Source organism: Barbus barbus (assembly GCF_936440315.1).
Source record: "Barbus barbus genome assembly, chromosome: 1".
Taxonomy (NCBI): Eukaryota; Metazoa; Chordata; class Actinopteri; order Cypriniformes; family Cyprinidae; genus Barbus; species Barbus barbus.
The window spans coordinates 32,628,630-32,649,095 of NC_136729.1; the positions used below are offsets into that span (position 1 = coordinate 32,628,630).

The following is a 20,466-nucleotide window of genomic DNA, read 5'->3' on the forward strand; positions in this document are numbered from 1 at the left end:
ATCACACTTATTTGTGTTTGTTTGTAATTTGTGTGCGTGTGGGCTTTTGTTTGTGCCCGGAAAAACCTCTATATGTATTTTTATAGCTCAGTGGACATTCTCGTCTACAAAAGCCTATGGTTTGGTATGAAAACTGCTTATTTTAATTCCCTCTTCCTTATCCAAAGCATACTGCGTGCTTTTCAATCATACATGCACTGTATATTCTTATAATTCCCAGTTTTAACCTCGACACTTAGAATATTCGCAGACCACAACATTGTGAATCATATTCTTTTTATTCTTTTTCATATATAAAGAAATGCACAAAATACTTACAAACTGTTCAAGGACAACCTGAAGTCAAAGAGCGCATGACTGAAACGGACAGCGAAAAGGTAAAACATGAGGAAAATGCCTACAACTGGATTGTCAACACTCATTCCTCATTTGACCCAAAAAAATTGGCCAGAATTAGTTCACCATCATGTTTTTTCAAACCTGAATGACTTTCCTTTTTCTGTGGAACATAAACCAGAACGCAACAATTGTTTTTGGGTGAACTATCCATCTTCTTTGATGGTGCAGTTCACATCCAGACCATTAAAAGCCTCCATTCTTTCGACCCAGAAACGGGTGGCAGCTTTTCCAGGCCGTGACCTCTGGAGCTTCCCTTCTCCAAGTGCTACTCAAGAAGATGTCTTGAGCTACAAATACTCTGAAAGTTCACGGTTGCCATGGTTACTGTAGTGACATCTACGTGGTGAAAATGAACTGTAACAGACCAATTAGTCTCTCTGTGGAGAGAGCTGCAATTCATCTCACACAATTCATCCAAGCTTCAACAATGAACAATTGTGCACCAATAATGCATAAAAAAATATACAGAATGATAAAAAAAAAGGTGTTGTGTGCGTAAATTTGGTCAAAAATTCTTACTTCATATACCAGAAAAAAATTTCAACAACATTTCCATAACATCTGGGAAATGTCAAAAAGCATAAGATGAGAAACAGTTAGACTGTCCTCAAAGGCAGTGAATCTGTTCTCCTGTTTAAATGCACATCTTACAACACCTAAATCGACTTTCCACCACAGAGTTTAAAGGTTCGTTCATACGAATAACGATAACTGTAACCGCTGCAGCTCTGTCCTTTGCCACTTGGATAACTTCTGATTGGCTAGCAACGTATTCGTCATCTGGAAAAAAATTGTCCTGAAAGTGATTCCAGTGATATTGTTCATCTGTGTCATATAGCTGTGGTGTGAACTTCCCTATTCTTATAGAAGATTAAAGCTTTATAGTTATAGTTATCGTCCTTGGTGTGAAGAGCTCTTAACCCATTCGACAACATTTGAAACAGCTGTTCAGCACGCCACAAAATGGGTCACTAGAACTGAAATTGAACAGGTGGCGTCACGAGGTTAAATCCAGAGTGGTAGCCTTACATTTCCTGCTAACAGATCATTCCTTCTTTGCAATAACCAAAATATCCCGGATTTTTGATAATCACAGTCTTTCAACAAAGCATTTCTGCTTTACATTCATCATCTGTTAGCCTTCCTGGCTAATTAGCATTTATTTATAGAAATAAATACAATTGGATAATTTAATGAGTACACAAAAAAAGTCATCAGAATCCCACGGACTCATTGTCTTTTTAGTGTGTCATCTGTGTAAGTGAGGCACCCATTTCCTCCTCGATCTGTGAAGTCACTTCCTGTTCTTCTATCAGCATTTCTTGGTCATTGATTTGTGATGTTAAAATAGTTCCATCATTCTCAACCTCACTCTTCTCCATGGCTGTGTCTGCTTGCATGTGTTTCTCAGCAGTGGCGCCCTCTTCCGTCACCTCTAAAACACTGCAGAACTCCATCTCGTGGATCTCCACATCGAAGGGGGTCGCAGAGGGGACCGGCGGAGGGGACCTACAGCCCACGCATGCCTAAGAGACACATTGCATATAAATAAAACAGTCACGACTGAGTGTTTAGTGGTGTATTGTGGGAGTTATTGTCTGAGAGATTTCAACTCACAGAAACGTTGATAGAACGAGGCAGGCGTCCAGTGCGGATCCAAGGGTGAACCTGACTCAGCTCGTTCTTCTGCTCCTCAGTGAAGCGAGGTTGCTGTTTCTGCATGGCTCTCAGAGCAGCACGGTCCTCTTTCAACACAGAATCTCTGTCTCTGTTACAAAACACATTTACTTGGTCAGTTAACTATCTCCATTACAACTTGGATCAGTATTTTACAGTGGGTGTGTAGTAATGCATGTTTATGGGATGTTAGCATGGGAATGCATGTGATGTGCAACATTTTGCATCATAATGGGGTGCATTAAAGTATATGTTTGAGATTATAACAGGTCAGTAACAGTGTTGCATAGGGATGGGAATCAAATTCTGGATATGATTTGACTCCACTTAATGATTCTGGTTCCTCTGGATAGTCTTTGTAACTTTAAGCAAGAATAAATGCAGAACTTGTGAGGCATGCCAGGTGCCAAAACAAAATAAAATAACAACGTTTTAATTTAGTTTTATTATTGATTTGACTCTTGATTCAAAAATAAAGTAAAAAATAAAATGAAATATTACAAACAACAAAATGAAATCTGTATAGAGTTGATATTAACCGGATGGGCAGCTGGTAGGTCATCATAGTCTTTTCATCTGTGTTGGCCATGAGGAGCCAGATGGGGTCTTGTAGGACACATTTGATGAACTGTGCCTCTCCATCACCCTCTGTTGTCTGCTTGCGGGAGTGGCTGTTCTCTGAAGAGTCCACGCTGCCAAAGTATTTGCTTGTATGGCTGCTCTGACTACTTCCTATTAAAGTAAACAAAAACAAAAAAAGAACTAAATTAAATCATTTAATTTAAGTAATGCTTCTTAAGTAAAAATGACTGAATTACATTTGGTTCCTTTATACCAAGTAACACTTTAATCCACACTGCCTAAAATTGATCCATTTATAATGTGTGACCCTTTTACGGGTATATTTGTAGTAATAGCCAAAAATACATGGTATGGGTCAAAATTATCGATTTTTTTTTTATGCCAAAAATTATTAGGATAAAGTAAAGATCATGTTCCATGAAGATATTTTGTAAACTTCCTACTGTAAATATCTCAAAACTTCATTTTTGATTAGTAATATGCATTGCTTAGAACTTCATTTGAACAATTTTAAAGGTGATTTTCTCAATATTTAGATTTTTTGCACCCTCAAATTCCAGTTTTTCAAATAGTTGTGTATCGGCCAAATATTGTCCGATCCTAACAAACCATACATCAATGAAAAGCTTATTTATTCAGCTTTCAGATGATGTATACATTTAAAAAAATGACACTTAAGACTGGTTTTCTGGTCCAGGGTCACATTTATACACACATTTAAAATATATCCATTTATAACTTTATGAATACATGCATCAAAAAAATGTCATTTCTATCATTAAGTACTTACTAGTTCCACTTCCTGAAGAGCTGCAGCCATTAGACCCTGATCCAGAAGAGCCCAAGCCAGACCCAGAGGAGCCTGTGCCTGATGAGCCAGAGCCTGAGGCGGCTGAGCCAGTGCCCGAGCGCGAGTCCTCCTGTAACAGCAGGTCTAGCAGATCACTGGAGGTGGACATGGCGTCTTGATTGGACTCATTTGTTTCACCCTGCAAAGACATTAAAACCACAGACCATTACAGAACGACATGATTAAATAAATTACATCAGAATCTTTCAGCTGATTATTGAGAATGTTCTCTGATGAATGCTACATGTTCTGATTAAGAATTCTTTTCACGAAAGGTAAAAATGCTCTCTTGTTGGATGAATCTCATAAATGCAAAATTGTACGGAGTATTGGGGGGGATTTAATATCAAATTTTTACTAAAATAATCTCAATAGTCCCAAAACAGTCTTCATTTTCTTTATGAAAAATACTACATTTACATTCTATAAAATATTTTGTTTAATATAATATGAATTTATTTCATGCAATGTTGACAGGTGGCTAGTGTTATGTTATAGATATTAAATTAAACAATATACAAACACTTTTTTTTTTACTGATGGTTGAATAATTTCCTATTTTGCCAAATTATGCTAATTAGTCACTACTAAATATCGCTGTGGTATCAAAATAAAAGTATTGATTGTGAAATTTCACTGGTATTGATATAGAATACTGAAACATAAAATCTCTTGACATCTTTTAAGATTATCAGCAGGCAAATTAATCCAACAGTCCATTTCCTTACATTTTCATTCTCTTTTGAGTCCACCGCTGAACCTCTCTGATTGGAGGAGGCCTGTGCTCCTGCTCCACCCCCTTGTCCCACCATAGGAGATGTGGTCTGTTGCCCTGACGCCACCTCAAACCGGTTGATTGGAGACTCCTCCAGCTGCAGCAGATTTAAGGGTGAGGAGCATCTGGACTGAAAGAGTGGAGACTCTGCTCCTCTCTCAGGGGCCTCTCTTTGGCTGAAGGATTGAGGGGTGCTGGAGCGCGAGTGGGCACGTGGGACAGGGGTCGGGGCCTGACAGGGCACAGGGGAAGCTGTGTTGACAGTGGGGAAAGGGAAAGCGGAGTTTGGGCCATAGAAGTGATGAGGCAAGCCCATATTAGGCTGTGGGAACATGTAGTTGGGTAATACCAACGCCATCATTGGGTGGACCATAGGAGGTGCCATCTGCGAGTTCTGAAGGGGGAAGCGTAGTCCTGTCTGTATGTTGGGGTCTGACATGGGATGGGAGAAAGGGGGATAGAGGGGATATAAAGGAAGGATGCCGGGTGGGTATGGGACAGAGGGAACACTAGCTTGTGACCCTGAGGTGGGCCAGGAGGAAGAGCTGGCTGCAGGACCCATGGGTATGGAGGAATTAGAGGGCATGTCCAGAGTGGGAAACCCAGGGTGGAAGCCTCGTTGTGGGCCACCTGGGCTAAGAGATCCCACTTGCTCTGAAGCTTCCTGGTGCTTTAATCTTTTGCCTCCTCGACCACGTCTACGCCCACTACTACTTGCTGCTGGGTAATCACGAGAGCAGCGCACACCTAAAATGAAGAGAGATACATTACCGGTCAGAGGTTTGGAAGAATTACAAATATTTATGATTTTGAAAGAAGTCTCTTATGCTTACCAAGGCTGCATTTATTTGACCAAAAATACAGTGAAAACTGTAATATTGTGAAACATCATTGCAATTTAAAATGACTGTTTTCAATCTGAATGTTTTAAAATGTAATTTCTATCATGACAACCAGAGCATGTGAGCGGAGCAGGGAGCATAGCGGTCATATTTCCTTTAGAGCGGAGAGCGCCTTTCTGAAGATTCCACTCCGCTAGCTCAACCCAAAATCTCCTTTGGTAATTTGTAGGATCGAGAATCTGTGCAATAGGCTAAGAAATATTTTGTCTAATGTTTCTAAAAGTAAATTCTACAATTCTGTCAAGATTGACAGATGTTTTAATACGTGATCTGAGCATATTTCTGTCACATTTGATCAATTTAATGCATCCTTGCTGAATTTAGTATTGTTTATTTTATCTTTCTTACCTCACTCTTTTAAATGGTAGTGCACCATGTCTTCCACAAAAAATATTGAGCAGCACAACGGTTTTCTCGGTATTACTGTACTTTTGATCCAATAATTCAGACTTGGCGAGCATAAGAGACTTTCTTTCTAAAGTACAAAACCAATGTAATATTGAAAACTTTCAACCTCTTTGCTCACCTCTTGCTAAGGGTACAGTTGCTTGTCGGCGCACAGCTGAGGTTGGGTCAAACACTCGGAGTTTGCTCAAGTCTCTAAAGTGGCACATGAAGCTCTGCTCTGCTTTCTGTGTGTGAGCCGACAAGACCTCTTTCGTGAGACCCAACCTTTCTCCTCCTCCAGATCCTCCAGCTACCCCTGCTCCACCTCTTCTCCCTGCATCCCTACCAGGAGCAGGGCTAGGGGGCAGAGAGAGCATCGTTGTGGGAGGAACTTGGGGCTGAGTAGCAGCATTCGGAGTAGGCGGGGCCTCCTCCATTACGATATCTGTGGGGGCAAGGTAAAACAAGAAGAGGGGATGAGATAAAGAAACAAGGCTCCCAAAAACTAGCCACAACAACAAAAAGACTTGACAGCTATGATTGCTTTGATGTATAACGGGTCTTTGGCGTCTTCTCTTATTCCTCTTACATACACACACACTTGCCCACCTGACTCAGGAGGTTTCTTGTCCCCCACATGGACGATGGTGCTGCTGAAACTGCATTGAGAGGTGACCGAGGCTACACTTTCAGCTTTACTGTGCATGGCCATTGGGGGTAACAATGTACTCTCCTCTACCAGAGACACAGACGGACCTGCAGGTTAGAGTATCTGTTAATACTAGTGTTGAAGTCAACACCACCTAAACAGAGACCAAGTCGAGACCAAGACCAGAGTGTGATGAGACCAAGACAAGACCAAGACTTTGCGAGGTTGAGACCAAGACAAGACCAAGACTTTGAGAGGTTGAGACCAAGACAAGACCAAGACCAAGGCAGGGCGAGACCGAGTCAAGATCAAGACCAAACCAGCATCCTGAAATTCATCTGAAAGGTCCACATTTACTTTTCAGGATTAACGTTTAACTTTCAGAGATTCAAGTATAAGCAGTGTGAAACGTGAAGCAAGATAACCCAGGATTCCATTTACCTGGGGTTTAGAATGACCCAGGGTTAACAATTTCAAGTGTGAAAAGCCCTTATAGAGCGGTTACCAATAAAATAAATTCACTAACAACAGAATTCATCTTTGTACCAATTCATATGCAGCCTCTGTGCTACCTCAGCTGTGCAATCACAACTGCATAAAGAAATTAATCTTTTAAAAATAACATTTTGGATATAGAAATATGATGGAAGAATAAAATGAATATGAATATCAAACTAAAACCGCCAGTAGGCTAGGTGGTAGCAAATCACATGAGAGTGTCAATCATTTATTCAACCAATTCATTCAAAGCAATTGACTCATTCAGTAACAAATCACCACTGAGTGTTGCTCAGAAACACACCAGTTCTGCTATGGATTTGTTTTCGTTGCCGTTTCGTTTTTTGGTCATTTGTATTCATTTTGTTAAAAGTTTTGACAGTTCCCCCATTTAATTCTGACCGGGCACAGTAATATCAAAAGATATCAAATTAGAGATATGTTACAGATTGAATTTGAAGCAGGATGTTAACAAATAAATCAGACAATGCACCAGCAATTTAGTAATATCTCTGCAGTTGTGGTCTTGACCGGTCTTGAAATAAAATCCAGAGAGTCCTTTGAGGCTGAGACCAATACAAGACCGAGTACAAATCAGTTGAGACTGTGACAAGAGCTAGACCATCAAAAAAATAAAAAAAAGTCAGTTCACCCAAAAATGACAATTCTGTCATTAATTACTCGCCCTCATGTCGTTCCAAACCCTTAAGTTTATTCAACAACTCTTCTCCCCACCATTTTGGAGAGTACCCCAAAACGAAACAGCATGCGCGCGCTTTACTGCTGAACATAAACAGCGCTGATTACGTCGATTGCCAAAATGGCAGCAGACGGTAACTTGGGGAGAAGAATTATTGAATTAATTCGGTTTTTATTGTTTTCCTTGCACACAAAAAGTATTCTCATAGCTTCGTAAAATTACGGTTGAACCCCTGATGTCACAGATGTCCTTGCTACGTTTCTGTGCATTGATTACGGTAGTATCCATGTTGTCTATGCAGGGACAGAGAGCTCTCAGATTTCATCAAAAATATCTTAATTTGTTTTCAGAATACGAATGAAGATCTTACGGGTTTGGAACGACATGAGGGTGAGTAATTAATGACAGAATTTTCATTTTTGATTAAACTAACCTTTTAATACATAGCATGTCTTTAGTACTGTAGTTTATATACACACTACTGATCAAAGGTTCAGGGTAGGAGAAGTTTCTTTTTAATGTTTCTAAAAGAAGTCTCTTATGCTCACAAAGACTGCATGTATTTGATTCAAAATGCAGTTAACGGTAAACAGTCATACTGTGAAATTTTATTACAATTTAAAATAACTGTTTACCATTTTAATATATTTTAAAAATGTAATTTATTCCTGTGATGTCAAAGTTGAATTTTCCGCAGTCATTATTCCAGTCCTCTATTTCACATGATGCTTTAGAAATCATACCATTATGATTATTTGGTGCTCAAGAAACTTTTTTTACTACTACCAATATTGAAAATGGTTGTGCTACATAATATTTTTGTGGAAACTGACATTTGATCCTTGTTGAATAAAAGTCAATTTCTTTTTTTCCCCCTTTCTTAAAAAAAATAATAATAATCTCTACAGTCTCATTTGATCCTTGGTGAATAAAATGATTCATTTCTTTTTCAAAAACAATTACTGACCCCCAACGTTTGAACAGTACTGTAAATTTCAAACTGACAGCAGCCAAATTTAGCGATATACTAATGCACACACTACCACATCTTCATAATCACTTTTGGTGTACAACACATTAACTGTATATATTTTTTTTGTATTCAATCAGTATTAGCAAATAAATTTGGCCAAATGTCACATTACATAACCAATATTCATAAATCAAACCTTCACAATAGTAGTACTCAGTTTGTGATGTGCTGGTGTTTATGAGGTATTTCATGCTGTGAGACAAATTCAACAAAAAACATGGCATGCACTAATTAGTGCAGGGGTCTCCAAACTCTGTCCTGGAGGGTCGGTATCTTGCAGAGTTTAGCGCCAACTTGCCTCAACACACCTGCCTGGAAGTTTCTAGTATGCCTAGTAAGACCTTGATTAGCTGGTTCAGGTGTGTTTAATTAGGGTTGGCGCTAAACTCTGCAGGACACCAGCCCTCCAGGAACGGTTGGTTTGGAGGCCCCTGAATTAATGCATATATACATGCCATTGTAACCTTTTAACATTTATGTAAACCTTTAAGTAAATAGAGAGTGCTTAAAACTGGCACTTCATTGCCACATTGCACATTCATTGTAAAAACAAGTTAAATTTGAATGATAGTTGTGTTGTAATAGACTGTCGGCATGTAACTGCACTGCATTAGTACGGTGTTGCCTTAGTTTATCATTGGAGCATCACCTTTAGCATTTCCTGGAGCATCTTGCTGTTTGTCATCATCAGAGGTGGAGGAGGCAGTGCAGGAGGAAGAGCCACACTTCCTCTTCACCGTATTTGGGATGTTACAGCTGTCCAGATACCTGATGAACCAAATAAAACCATGAGTCCATGGCCTGCCATTGGATTGCCATCACAAGGACTAGAGATGCTCACTATACAATAAAGTGATTAATCTTAAATTCACAACACATAATCAGTGATAGCCACTGTTGTATCTTCAGGATTCAGTGCATTAATGATCTGAAATGCAAACCTTATGATGCTGTCCAAGCAGTTGATTTGCTGATAAGAGAAGGTGGTGGGCGGCTCCTTTTGCACGATCATGGAGGGTGCGGAGCTCTTCGAGGTTGGAGCAGCAATAGGACCGAGACTGCTGCCCGGGTCTGCTGCTTCACTTGCTAGCAGAGCACCTGTTTATCAGACAGAAAACATCTTCAGACTAACAACCTTCAAAAATAGAAATGAAACGGAGCAACTGAAGGCTGTCCTTACAGTAATATACTGAATATACTGTGAGTGCTTGTGTACCTGCGGTGGAATGTTTTTTAGGAGGAAGTCGGTTGCGGGATTCAATGAAAACTTGTTGTCCGCTGGTCTTCACCATGTGAACGTCTTTGCAGATTTGCTGGAAGGTCATCTATTTGAAAAGCAGTTCATTTAATTTAAATGTTTACTATCCATTTCTGACCTACCTTTTATTTATCATGTACAATATTAACACACTGGGGTTTGAGGACTGTTTTTAATTACTCACAGGTTTGTGGAACTTCGAGGGGTCCTCCAGACCTGGTCCACTGCTTTCTGATGAGGAGGTGGCACTGGGCTGGTGCTCATGTGACCCATTGCTGGCCAGGCTGCCGTAGCCCTGAGAGCTGCCACTATGGACAGGCTGCACCAGGAGCCTGTGGATTTGCTCACTGAGCTGAGCGACGTCTGGTGACAGGGTACGCTCCTCCAGACCCCTCGGCAAGGTAAAGATGTCCTCATTCAGTGGAGAGCTGAAAGGAAAGAATCAAGAGCTAATCGTGTATGTTCAGAGTACAGCAAGTAGAATGTGTGCGTTTGTTAGTGGTGGGGATTTTCTTTTTAATTATTCTAGGGAATAATTTAACAAAAGGCTTCAGTTCAGTTTCATTCACTCACTCTGATTCACTGACTTTTTCTGTTATTGTGAGTGTCTTTTTCAGTGCTATGAGCCAGTCATAAAATCATTCACTCAGAAGATTTGCTCAAAAACCCTTCACTCAAATTGATTTAGAATTTGTTCTTTAACAATGTTGGGAAAAATTGTTGTGAGTCATACCAAGACCAAACCAATGCATTTTCAATAAGATACTCATAATTCCAGTCATTTTAATTGTACAGTCATTAGCCTCTGCTTCCCCTTTTGATGAACTGAATAACTATATGAAGCAGTGATGATGTGTGCACATATACAGTATGTGTGTGTAGAAACACTATGAGTCACTGCATGTTGGAAGAAAAATAAATGGTTCTTGGGAAAAATATTGAGCTCATGAAATATCTGTCAGTGTCCACATGACAGAGCATGTGCTTATGACTGTGATCGAGTGTGGACATTGCATACTGTTGTGTGGGTGGTATGTGACTGAGAAATTACATGTTTATGCCTGTGTACTTGTGCTGTGCACATGCCTAGAAGTGTGAAAGTGTAGAGGTGTGCACTGAAGATGAAGCTAGTTGTGCATATTTACAATCTAGACCCATTTTTAAAATATATTAAAATAGAGCAGTTATTTAAAATTTAATGCTTAAAATGTAACAGTTTCACAGTATTAGTTTTTACTGTAGTTTTGAGCAAATAAATGCAGCCTTGGTATGACCCCAATCCCTCGATTGGTATTGTATTAATAAAAGATCAGTCACTTATGAGTGAAAATTTGAATAGCTAACATCAAGTAAAAAAAGTGAGGGTTTCCGAAAGTTAATTTGGATCTTGTGTGTACTCGGGTTCTTACGTTCTGACTTTGTGGCGGCCAACAATGAAGGCCACTTTCCTGCTCCAGGGGTTAATGAAGGAGGACCAAGAGGTGTCTATGGTCACATACTCTCCATTTTGTGCGCACATCCGCAAGGGAGCATGGTCAAACGGCTGCCCTGCAAACTGAAGAACTGAAAGAGAAAGGAAAAGTTAAAATTTAAATGTTGTGCCGTAGGCTACTGCTCTCATCTAAGAAAGGGAATAGACAGAGGTTAGAGAGAGGAAGGGAGAGTGACTCACTCTTCTTATGGATGGCCACCATAATGGGTCTGTCATCTGGATGGATGTACAGCAGGACTGGGGTTCCCACCAGGTCCTGAGGCAGGTACCCTAATAGAGGAACTGCCCGGTCATCCACCTCCTGAAAGAGACAGCTGGGGGTGTGACTGGTGGTGAATATCCTCTTATCTGCAGGAATGCGAGGGGCTGAAAGCAGGATGGAGAGAAAGAGAGAACAAAACCCAAACTGAGCTTAAAAAGGCATTTGTATTTTTTCAATCTGGTTCAAAATATTGTGAAAAAACAATATACTTGTTAAACAAGAAATGTACCCTCATATCCCGAGTGCACTCTCTCTGCGATGAGCAAACAGCAGGGTTGAGGGTAAGCAGCGTCAGAGTCTTGGAGTGTGAGCAGGTAGGGGGTCAGTCTGAATGGGTAGTACCTCACATCGCCACTGGTTGACATGTCTCCACTGATGCGACAAAACATGGACTTCTCTTGAGTGCAGTCCACCGATGGAGAGACTAGTGAAAAGAGAGATCCAAGTTGTTTATGACTTTAATTGTATTGCATGGCCATGACTGGTCTTGGTGGTCCTGGTTCAAAAGAGGACTTATGATGGCATCAAAAATGTAGGGTGAATCCAGGTAAATTGGGACACTTTTTACCATTGAGATGACTGAGAAAAAAAGTCCCAATTAACCTGATTTCACCTAATTAGGGACTTTAGCCACACATAAATGATTTGTTTTATGAATGACAGAACGAACACACTTTCAAGCGAAACACTTCACAATTTTTTTTTATCATCAATTACTTACTCTTATGTCGTTCCGAACCTATGATATTTTTGTTCATCTTTGAAACACAAATTAAGAGATTTTTAATAAAACCTGAGAGAATTCTGTCCCTTCGCTCAAAGTCCACTGCACCGAAACTTTGACGCTTATGGTAAATGGAAGCTCAACCTCACCGGTTCCTTCTAGTCAAGCAACGGCGATTTAGCTGCCATCGACCAAATTTGATGTGCTCCATGTACGTGTGTGAAATTTAATCTGTGCTAAATAAGATCAGTTTATCATATAAAGCAATTGTGTCTCTTCATAAGACTTGGATTAAACTGCTCAATTCATATGCATTTCTATTGTGATGTCTTCATTTCCTTTTTGAAGAGTCAAAGTTTGGTGGAATTGGCCTTTAGTGGAGAGACAGTTCTCAGGTTTCATAAAAAAAATATCCTCATTTGTATTTCAAGGATGAATGAAAGTCTTGGTTTGTTTTGGAATGACATAAGGGTGAGAAAATGATCACAGAATTGTCCTTTTTGGGTGAACTATCGCTTTCAGATCAAAAGTGTCTTTCTGTTTGTCAAACGTTAGTGTAACATACTATAACTCAACCAAAATACACCATGTACAAACATACCGGAGCCGATGCAGGAAGCCCAAGGAGGTAGTTTGCAGGGTGCAGTGTTGCTGTAGAAGGTGCTCACATCCTGGGGGGCCAAAAGCTCAGAAAACAAAACCCCGTGCAGCTTCTCTGGCTTACTGCGCAGAATAGATGAACCCTGTGGGGAGATGTACACAACCTTCCCTGACAGGAACGAAACCGCCATTGAGAATGTGTCCTGTAAAAGAGAAAAAGAGACTCTTTTGTAACTTCTAACAAATACTGTACAAAGTATCTGCATGACTGAGAAAAGCTGTGCACCATTTTACAGAGAGAGAGAGAGAGAGAGAGCGAGAGAATGGAGAAAATTAAAAGAAAAGAGGTGAAATTTGGGTCAAAGTGATTTTGCCATCTAGACTGTGTTGGATGCGTCTGTAACTCATGTCTTGTCTTTGTTGTTGCTGACAGAATTATAAAACCAATAATCCAGTAACTGCATTGATGAGAAACTACTTTTCAGACAATATTTAAATCTTGTTACTACGAGAGAGAGAGAAATGGGTTTGTGTGCAAGTCAACGTACTGTATTGTTGAGCGTGTATTCTGAGGTGATATTGTCCAGTTCTTCAACAGTGAAGGTGGACAGATCCAGACTACAGCCATGACACTCCTCAACATTCCACTGGTGATAATACTCCTGATTGGCTGCAAGATTCAAAGCAAAATAAAATAAAATAGAATAAGAAAAGCTTTGACATGAACATACATCACTGGACCCACAAACTCCATTCATATTGCGAATGCTTCAATCACAGTGTTTACAATTAGTCTACAAATGGCTCATTTATAATTGAACTGGAGAAATCATTTTCACACTGAAAAAAGTCGCATGTGTCACACCTTTAACTCAATTCAAGCTGTTGCCTTTCCTGTCATACATAGAACACAAAACTCCCACTCACCTCTGACTTGTCTGACACAGCTGAGGGCGTATTTGAGGGCGTTAAGAGTGCTGGAGCGTCCCTTCATCTTTCTCTCTGGTGGCAGACGGATCTTCAGCTCATTCAGGGCTGTCATCAGCTCTTTCTGGGTCTGGACGCGAGCAGACTGATTGCTGCTGCAGCCGCTGGTGGATGGCGGGTCTTGTTCAGAGCTGGCGCTCAACAGGCTGTAAGCCAGAGAGCTGCTGGGTGGAGAGGGGCTGTGAGAGTTTGAGCTGAGGGAGAAGGGATCAAAAACAAGAGTCGGAATTTAGACATTTAATTAGGAATAACGTTTTGTATTAATTATTATAATGTAAACAAACATTTCATTTTACTTTTCATATTTTTTTGCATTATAATTTCATTATAATTAGTGTTTATTTTAATATATGAATAATAATTTATTAATCTAAATAATTTTAGTAATTTTAAGGCTCCCTTGAAAGTTTGCCCCATACTGGGCCCCCTGGCTGACAAGTCTAAAATGAAGGTAGACTCAATTATGTTGCGATTTATCCAGACCCTCATGTTGTTTAAATCTCTTTGCTGTGGAACACAAAAGACGACATTCTGGCGAGGGGATGTCAAAAAAGCACCATAAAGTATAAAAAAAAACGTGGTGATTGGTGTTCTATAAGTCTTGGGAAGTCATGAAATAGCTCAAAATTTATTGACTTGATTTAACGGACTAGACATCAATTACATCAAATACCATTCTCTGGGTTCTTATAACCTTAGATGCCATATTTGATATGGGAACTGCAGCAGAGGGAATATTATTAAATGACTTAAATTTTAAGCAGTTCATCACACATAGCTATTGTAAGGCTTTAAAACAATTGAAAAATAGCAAGGAACACTTTCGTGATACTTTAATTGTTCTTTTTGAAGCTTGTCAGCCTATGGTCACTATGAACTTACTGTTGTATGGAAAATATATTTTATCTTTTAACTAATCTTAAACCTTTACACCAACTCCCTCTGATTTTCAGTTAAACTTATGACTGAAATTAGTCATAGTGGGACTGAGAACGAATCATTGCAAACAAACATCTGCTCTGAGACGACGTTCACCGATCTGGTGTCCATTCTCTCTCTCTCACCTCTTGTTGCTCTCCGTAGTCTCCAGACACATGGCTGAGTCTTTTCCATTCTGACTGGAGAAACTCTGATAACTTCTGTTCGACTGTCTGCCTCTGGATCCATTCCCTCTCTCCATCCCTCCTTCACTTTCCCTCTCCCCAGAGTCATTTCCACTCGATAGTCCATCCGTATCATCGGAATTTGTGCCCCGGTTGTCACCTGCGGATCCTTTGGGATCAGATACCCCTCCTGGAGATGATCCTGTCCCGCTATTTCCCAGATTTGATGAGGGAGAACTCTCACTCATTCTGCAGGATCTGTTTAAAAGCCCTGCCTTTTTCTCGACCCCTCCTGCTCCTCTAGCTGTATAATTGCTGGGGGCGGAGTCTGAGTTGTCATCACTCATAATAATACTGTAAAAATAAGCCGTTACCAAGGTGATCAGATTCACCCAACAATAGATTACACAAAGTTGAATAAGTTCACTATGTTGGACTGCTTGAACTACAGTGGGTAATCATTTTGGTGCAAATATTCTTCAGATTTGTTCTGTAAACAAAAACCATGGTGTTTCCGGGTGTCTCACCACCCCGTCCTTTTCTCAGCTCCTCTGGAACCTCAAATCAAGTAGCTCAAGTGTATATTTTTTTGCCAACTGCAGAAATTGTTGTTCAGCTCAGAAAAACAGACACGACTGGTCGTTACAAAACAGACTTGGCTAAAGCCACGGAGGCAGATGGAGTGTGACAGTGCAGAAAAAAACTGTGTAAAAAACAGCCACTGGGAAATTAGGCTTCTTGTCAGGGTCTGGTTATTCGGTCTTCTCTTTGGTCTCTGTAGCACTCTCTCTCTTCTCAGAGGACAGCTGCCAGGAAAAAATAAAAAAGCAAAAGAAAAGGTGAGCATCAGTCTGAAACATACACATGTACAACAAGACATACTGAGCCGGTTAGTCATCTTGTATTACGTAGCCCCATAAAAGCTAATGGATAATATTAATTGAGAACAGCTTTTTCTTAAACAGGAAGTGCTACTCAAGGATGTTTTTGTTTTTCAGCAAGGTAAATTGCAAGTTATCAGCAATTTTGCACAGGCTCAGTGGGATGCTGCACGTGAGAGCTCAGATATTTCACACTCCCAGTTAGTCACTATGGAGGCTTTTTCTGGTCTCCTTGGTAACCAAGAATACTACGTAGAACCATGAAACCACTCTCTAACTTCTCCACCTTCAACCATGCAAGCTTGTTTTTGTCTTTGGCATTTGCCAACTACAGGGAGCAATCCAAGGATCTATGAGAGACACAACAACATCAGCATTTACCTCAAGCTTCTGTCACACTGCCAGTGATTAGGGTCACCAAGTTGGTATCGAGTAGGTGTTCCAACTTGGGTATTAAATGGTCTTGAATTAAGTGTTTAAAATTGGGATTTCCTGGGGGTTTTAAAGTAAGAAAAAAAAAAAAAAAGAGAAAGAAAAAAGAAAGAAAGCTCACCCACTTTGGACATTTACTTTATAAGGTTATTTCTGGGTGATCTTAAAACAGCATGTAACTTCCACTTCCACATTTACAGTATTTTCCAATTGTACTATAATTTATAGTACAATTAATTGTAGAATAACCAATTAATAGTTTCCCGCAATTTATTTTGTTGTTCGACAATGTTTTTGTTTTGCCCCGAAACGCAACAAGTCTTCAGATGCAAGATGCTTGTTTTATCGCTTTCCTACTGATACGGAGACTCTGGGTTCATACCAGGTAAACTCATATTACGATTATTCCATGTAAACACCACATTTACCAGCTTAGTCACGGTGAAAGTGAAACTTTAACGATGCACAGTGCTTAAAGTCACGTTAAAATGAAATATTTACGGCCACATGAAGCTGTTAGAAAGCATCTAGATTGAGTATTTTCTAGAAGCAAGGATACAATAACATTTATGTGCCCACCCTAACAAAATGATAGCTGAAATGTGGTAATTTATTCACTAAAATAAGTTTAATCTTACCATAAACAAAAACTCGCTCACTCTGCTGTTATTTAATAGATTAAATGCACTAGTATTTTATTGAGTAGTACATGGAGACATGTTTTTAATTAAAATATTCATATTAAGGATTTATTGACAATGCATTTATCTTATTTCGAAATGTACAGAAATACACGCTTTCATATGTCCTTTAGTTATGATTATTTCATATATTCACTACACTATTTATTACTAATAATGTCTCATTTCAGTTTGGCTCTAGTTTTGTATTTATTCCAGTTTATATGAAAAGGTTAATGTAACGTGGATTAAAATTCATAAAGAGAGTAAATGCTTTTCACTGAACATGTTAAAAATAAGTTTGAAAAAGTTGTTGGGAGCATGGTGGTGGTGATGTTGAAGGCAAGCGCTGTAGTTCGTTTATAGCCTTATAAGTTTATAGTTATAAGTTTAAGTTTTTTATTTAGGCTTCAAAAATTCATGAAAGTTGTATTATTTTGTGAAGATTATCTTGATGTACAAAATGTGCAAGTTTCATGAACTATTATTGAACACTTATTTTTTTAGATAATCCAAAAGCCTATGGAAAAATCCTATTGCTTTTTGTCGAGGGAACCAGTGCGATGCTAACAAAGCAATGCAATAGTTCCCCCAAGCGATTGGCTACTGATACAGGAGAGAACCAATCAGCTGTGACATGTGATAATGATGTCATTATCTCATACCGAGTTAGATCTATCGGACTGCGCCATCTAGAGTTTCATGCCAGAACTTTGTATATATACACAGCAGGGCTCGCAAAATCGCTAGCCCGACATCCCGGGGCTATTGTGTTTTCAAGTTGGGCTACCAAAATGCATCACTGCCCTACCCCACGGGCTACCTTAAAATACAGGGCTCCCGCAGGTCCTTAAAAACTTTTCAACTTAGTTGTATCAAACTTAAGGCCATAAAAAGTTCTCTTATACCATTTAACATATTTAAATGTCTCAATTATAATTTCAAGAAGTCTTACAGTTGAGGACGGAAAGACAAGAATGGCGAAACGGCTGGATTGGAAACCGCTATATTATGCCGCTCCTAAAGCGCCACCTCGTGGCAGAGAATGAATTTGCATTTCCAATAAGCCTTTCTTGTATGGTCAATGCAAATATCGACCATTGTTTTTAACCAGCAAACACAGAGTTGTAAATGAGAAGTTAATGTGCCTTCTAAAAATCTAAACAATTAGAGAGTAATATTTATTCATCTTAATTTAATATAATAATTTATATGCTTGATTTATCCCTTTTCATAAAAATGGCCTAAGGCTGAAATGCTGTTGTATAAGATTTTTGTTTTTGTGAAAATCTGTATCTGAACTGTAAATCATGTAATTTTATGGCTTAATACTGTATGTTACCATAGACGTTGTCCAACCCCACCCATACTGTGTTCATTTAATTGTGCAGCTCTTAAAATGGGTCATAAATCTGCAGATACCTTGTAATTAGTGAAATCAAATTCCTTCCTTCATATTTGTTGATATGTGTATTGAAAATATTTTTGATTGACGATTAGACTCCTATCTGATTTTCTATATTTAATTTTTTTTTTTGGGGCCAGTTAAATTAATTTTCGGTCTACCAAAATCTGAAGAGTACCTGCCCGAAGGGCTATCAGGGATTTTGAAATTTTGCGAGCCCTGCACACCAAATATTTCTATGGCTGGAATAGTAAGCGGGTTCCTAATTAAGCAATAACAAAGTTGTTTGTTTTAATCCTGAAAGAATCTGTATTCAGGGCTACTTGATAATTACAGACAGGTGCGTTAAAGTAAGGTTAGCACTGAAATCTGCAGAAGGTAGCTCTCCAGTATCAGGGTTGGAGACCCCTCACAGTTCACACAGCGAGCAGTTCTGTGCCCGACCCAATTTATCCAAAGCCTGGGAGCTGTTTATTTAAAAACAAGGTCATTAGCATATGGTTTCATGTTGGGTGTCAGGTGCTTTGTGAGACGGCTTGTGCTGGGTAATATGGGTGTGTGTCTCTACTGCATTTTACTGATAGGCTCAATCTACAGTCAGTTTTTACACTTTTCTCGTGTTCGTTGTTATGCCAGGGTTGTGTATATACGTGTGGGGCGGAGATATCAAAATAGGGGCAATGGGGCATGTTTGATTTGGTACTTTCAAATATCAACATCGTTTGGCAAAATTCGCTTAGTGCACCTTTAAACAACATAGTTGTCACTGCACATTAAACTGAAATGGCGAAAATAATGACACACTTTTAATTTCCAGAGAACTAAGTAACTGGGACTAAATTACTCACATGTGAACCAAAACTAACCTCATCTCACCACTTTTGCTTTGATATGCAAAGAACATCATCATATTACGTAATTGAGATGCATCTCACATTTTTCACCGAAATGCAACCAAGTCTCACATGACCAGACTTTCAACTAACAACAAAGTCTGTTCCACACTGCAGCATATTTTGGCCAAGAGCCGCCCACTCAGACATGTACAGCATGAACTGTCTGTTTTGTTTTTACATGTAAACAGCTGCACAGAAAACACGAAATAAACAGGAGAGGGACACTGTTTTCATATACCAATGTTAAAATTTGGTGAACACCGTTTTGTAAATACAGCAAAAGGACATTTGGACAATACAGGAACTAAACATCACAGATTTAAATTAAATATTTTTTTTTTGTTAATATCGAAAGGCTTTAATCTTTCAGCAGGATTCCCTACTTTTTTATTTTAATAAATAGATTTTTTAATTCATAATTTTTGTATAAATAAAAGGTTTTGCATTTTAATTATTAAAATTTTACACCAATTCAGAAAAAATAATAATATATATATATATATATATATATATATATATATAGCATCTATTTTGGCCACTGCCCCTGCAGTTCCTTCATAAACCCCTAGGAGTTTGTAAACTACTGGCTGAGAAACACTAATGCAGGCACTAAGCCTTTTTTAATTGTCTTCTATTTAAAACATTTTTAAACGATGCGTGGCCCAACACGATAGGCTAAGAAGACATTAGTCCACTCCACACCATAGTCCTCTCCTTACCATTAAAACATTCCAGCTGGAGTATAGAGTTAAATTATTACTCCAGAACATATCATACAGCTGAAAAGTGTTATATTACAGAAGATAAGACAAGTAAAACCCAGAAGGATGCCAGAAGCCTGTGAAATGTCGATCTAATTGGCATAAAGCGATTTGCCCAAAGCAGTTAGCGCTTATAAACCACATTTCAATCAAATGAGCACCTTCTGCAAATTTGATTTTATCTAATGTTGCAAACATGTGAATAGTATAAGTATAAGAGGTTCAATCTCTAGACGGAAGAAACATGCCTAAATATAACCTCAGCGCTGGCCTTACCTTGTAGATCTTACTGTTCCGTTTTCTCTCGAAATTCTTCTATTTTCATAAGTCGGTAGAGTATTGCAATGTATTCCCGATGTTATGAAGTCGACGTTTCTGCGTATGCGTTCCACTAATACTGCTATTGTGCGCTAGAGATTTGTTTGCCCATGACTCCAGACACACACGAATACACGTGCTTTCCAATCTCTCTGCGTACTTCTTGCTTCGAGGAATTCTATTGGCTGTGCTCGCAGCAAACATCGAATTCTATT

At 39.1% G+C, this 20,466-nt stretch overlaps 1 protein-coding gene across 2 annotated transcripts; it reads right to left on the reverse strand.

Annotated features, from left to right (window-relative positions):
• Positions 1-260: 260 nt before the first annotated feature.
• On the reverse strand, positions 261-20,407 carry LOC306868761 (period circadian protein homolog 1-like). Of its 2 annotated transcripts, XM_079415098.1 has the most exons (19): positions 20,210-20,385; positions 14,840-15,684; positions 13,716-13,969; positions 13,337-13,458; positions 12,790-12,991; positions 11,694-11,888; positions 11,383-11,568; positions 11,120-11,273; positions 9,895-10,138; positions 9,669-9,777; positions 9,394-9,550; positions 9,102-9,220; positions 6,182-6,328; positions 5,712-6,017; positions 4,237-5,030; positions 3,449-3,647; positions 2,616-2,808; positions 2,017-2,167; positions 262-1,925 (listed from the first exon to the last, which is right to left on the reverse strand). In XM_079415098.1, exons 2-19 carry the CDS (start codon positions 15,223-15,225, stop codon positions 1,641-1,643), a joined length of 4,203 nt encoding a protein of 1,400 aa, XP_079271224.1. In that variant the 5' UTR covers positions 15,226-15,684; positions 20,210-20,385; the 3' UTR covers positions 262-1,640. The 2 variants fall into 2 exon arrangements, with proteins under 2 accessions (XP_079271225.1, XP_079271224.1); XM_079415099.1 differs by lacking the exon at positions 6,182-6,328 and having other exon boundaries at positions 261-1,925; positions 20,210-20,407.
• Between the last annotated feature and the right edge of the window lie 59 nt (positions 20,408-20,466).

Coding starts and splice junctions, on each gene's coding strand:
- LOC306868761 (XM_079415098.1), bottom strand. CDS start 15,225: ATGAGTGATGACAACTCAGACTCCGCCCCCAGCAATTATACAGCTAGA. Junction 11,569..11,693: donor AGTGCACTCGGGATATGAGG/GTACATTTCTTG, acceptor TCCTGCTTTCAG/CCCCTCGCATTCCTGCAGAT. Junction 9,778..9,894: donor CCTCGAAGTTCCACAAACCT/GTGAGTAATTAA, acceptor CTTTTCAAATAG/ATGACCTTCCAGCAAATCTG.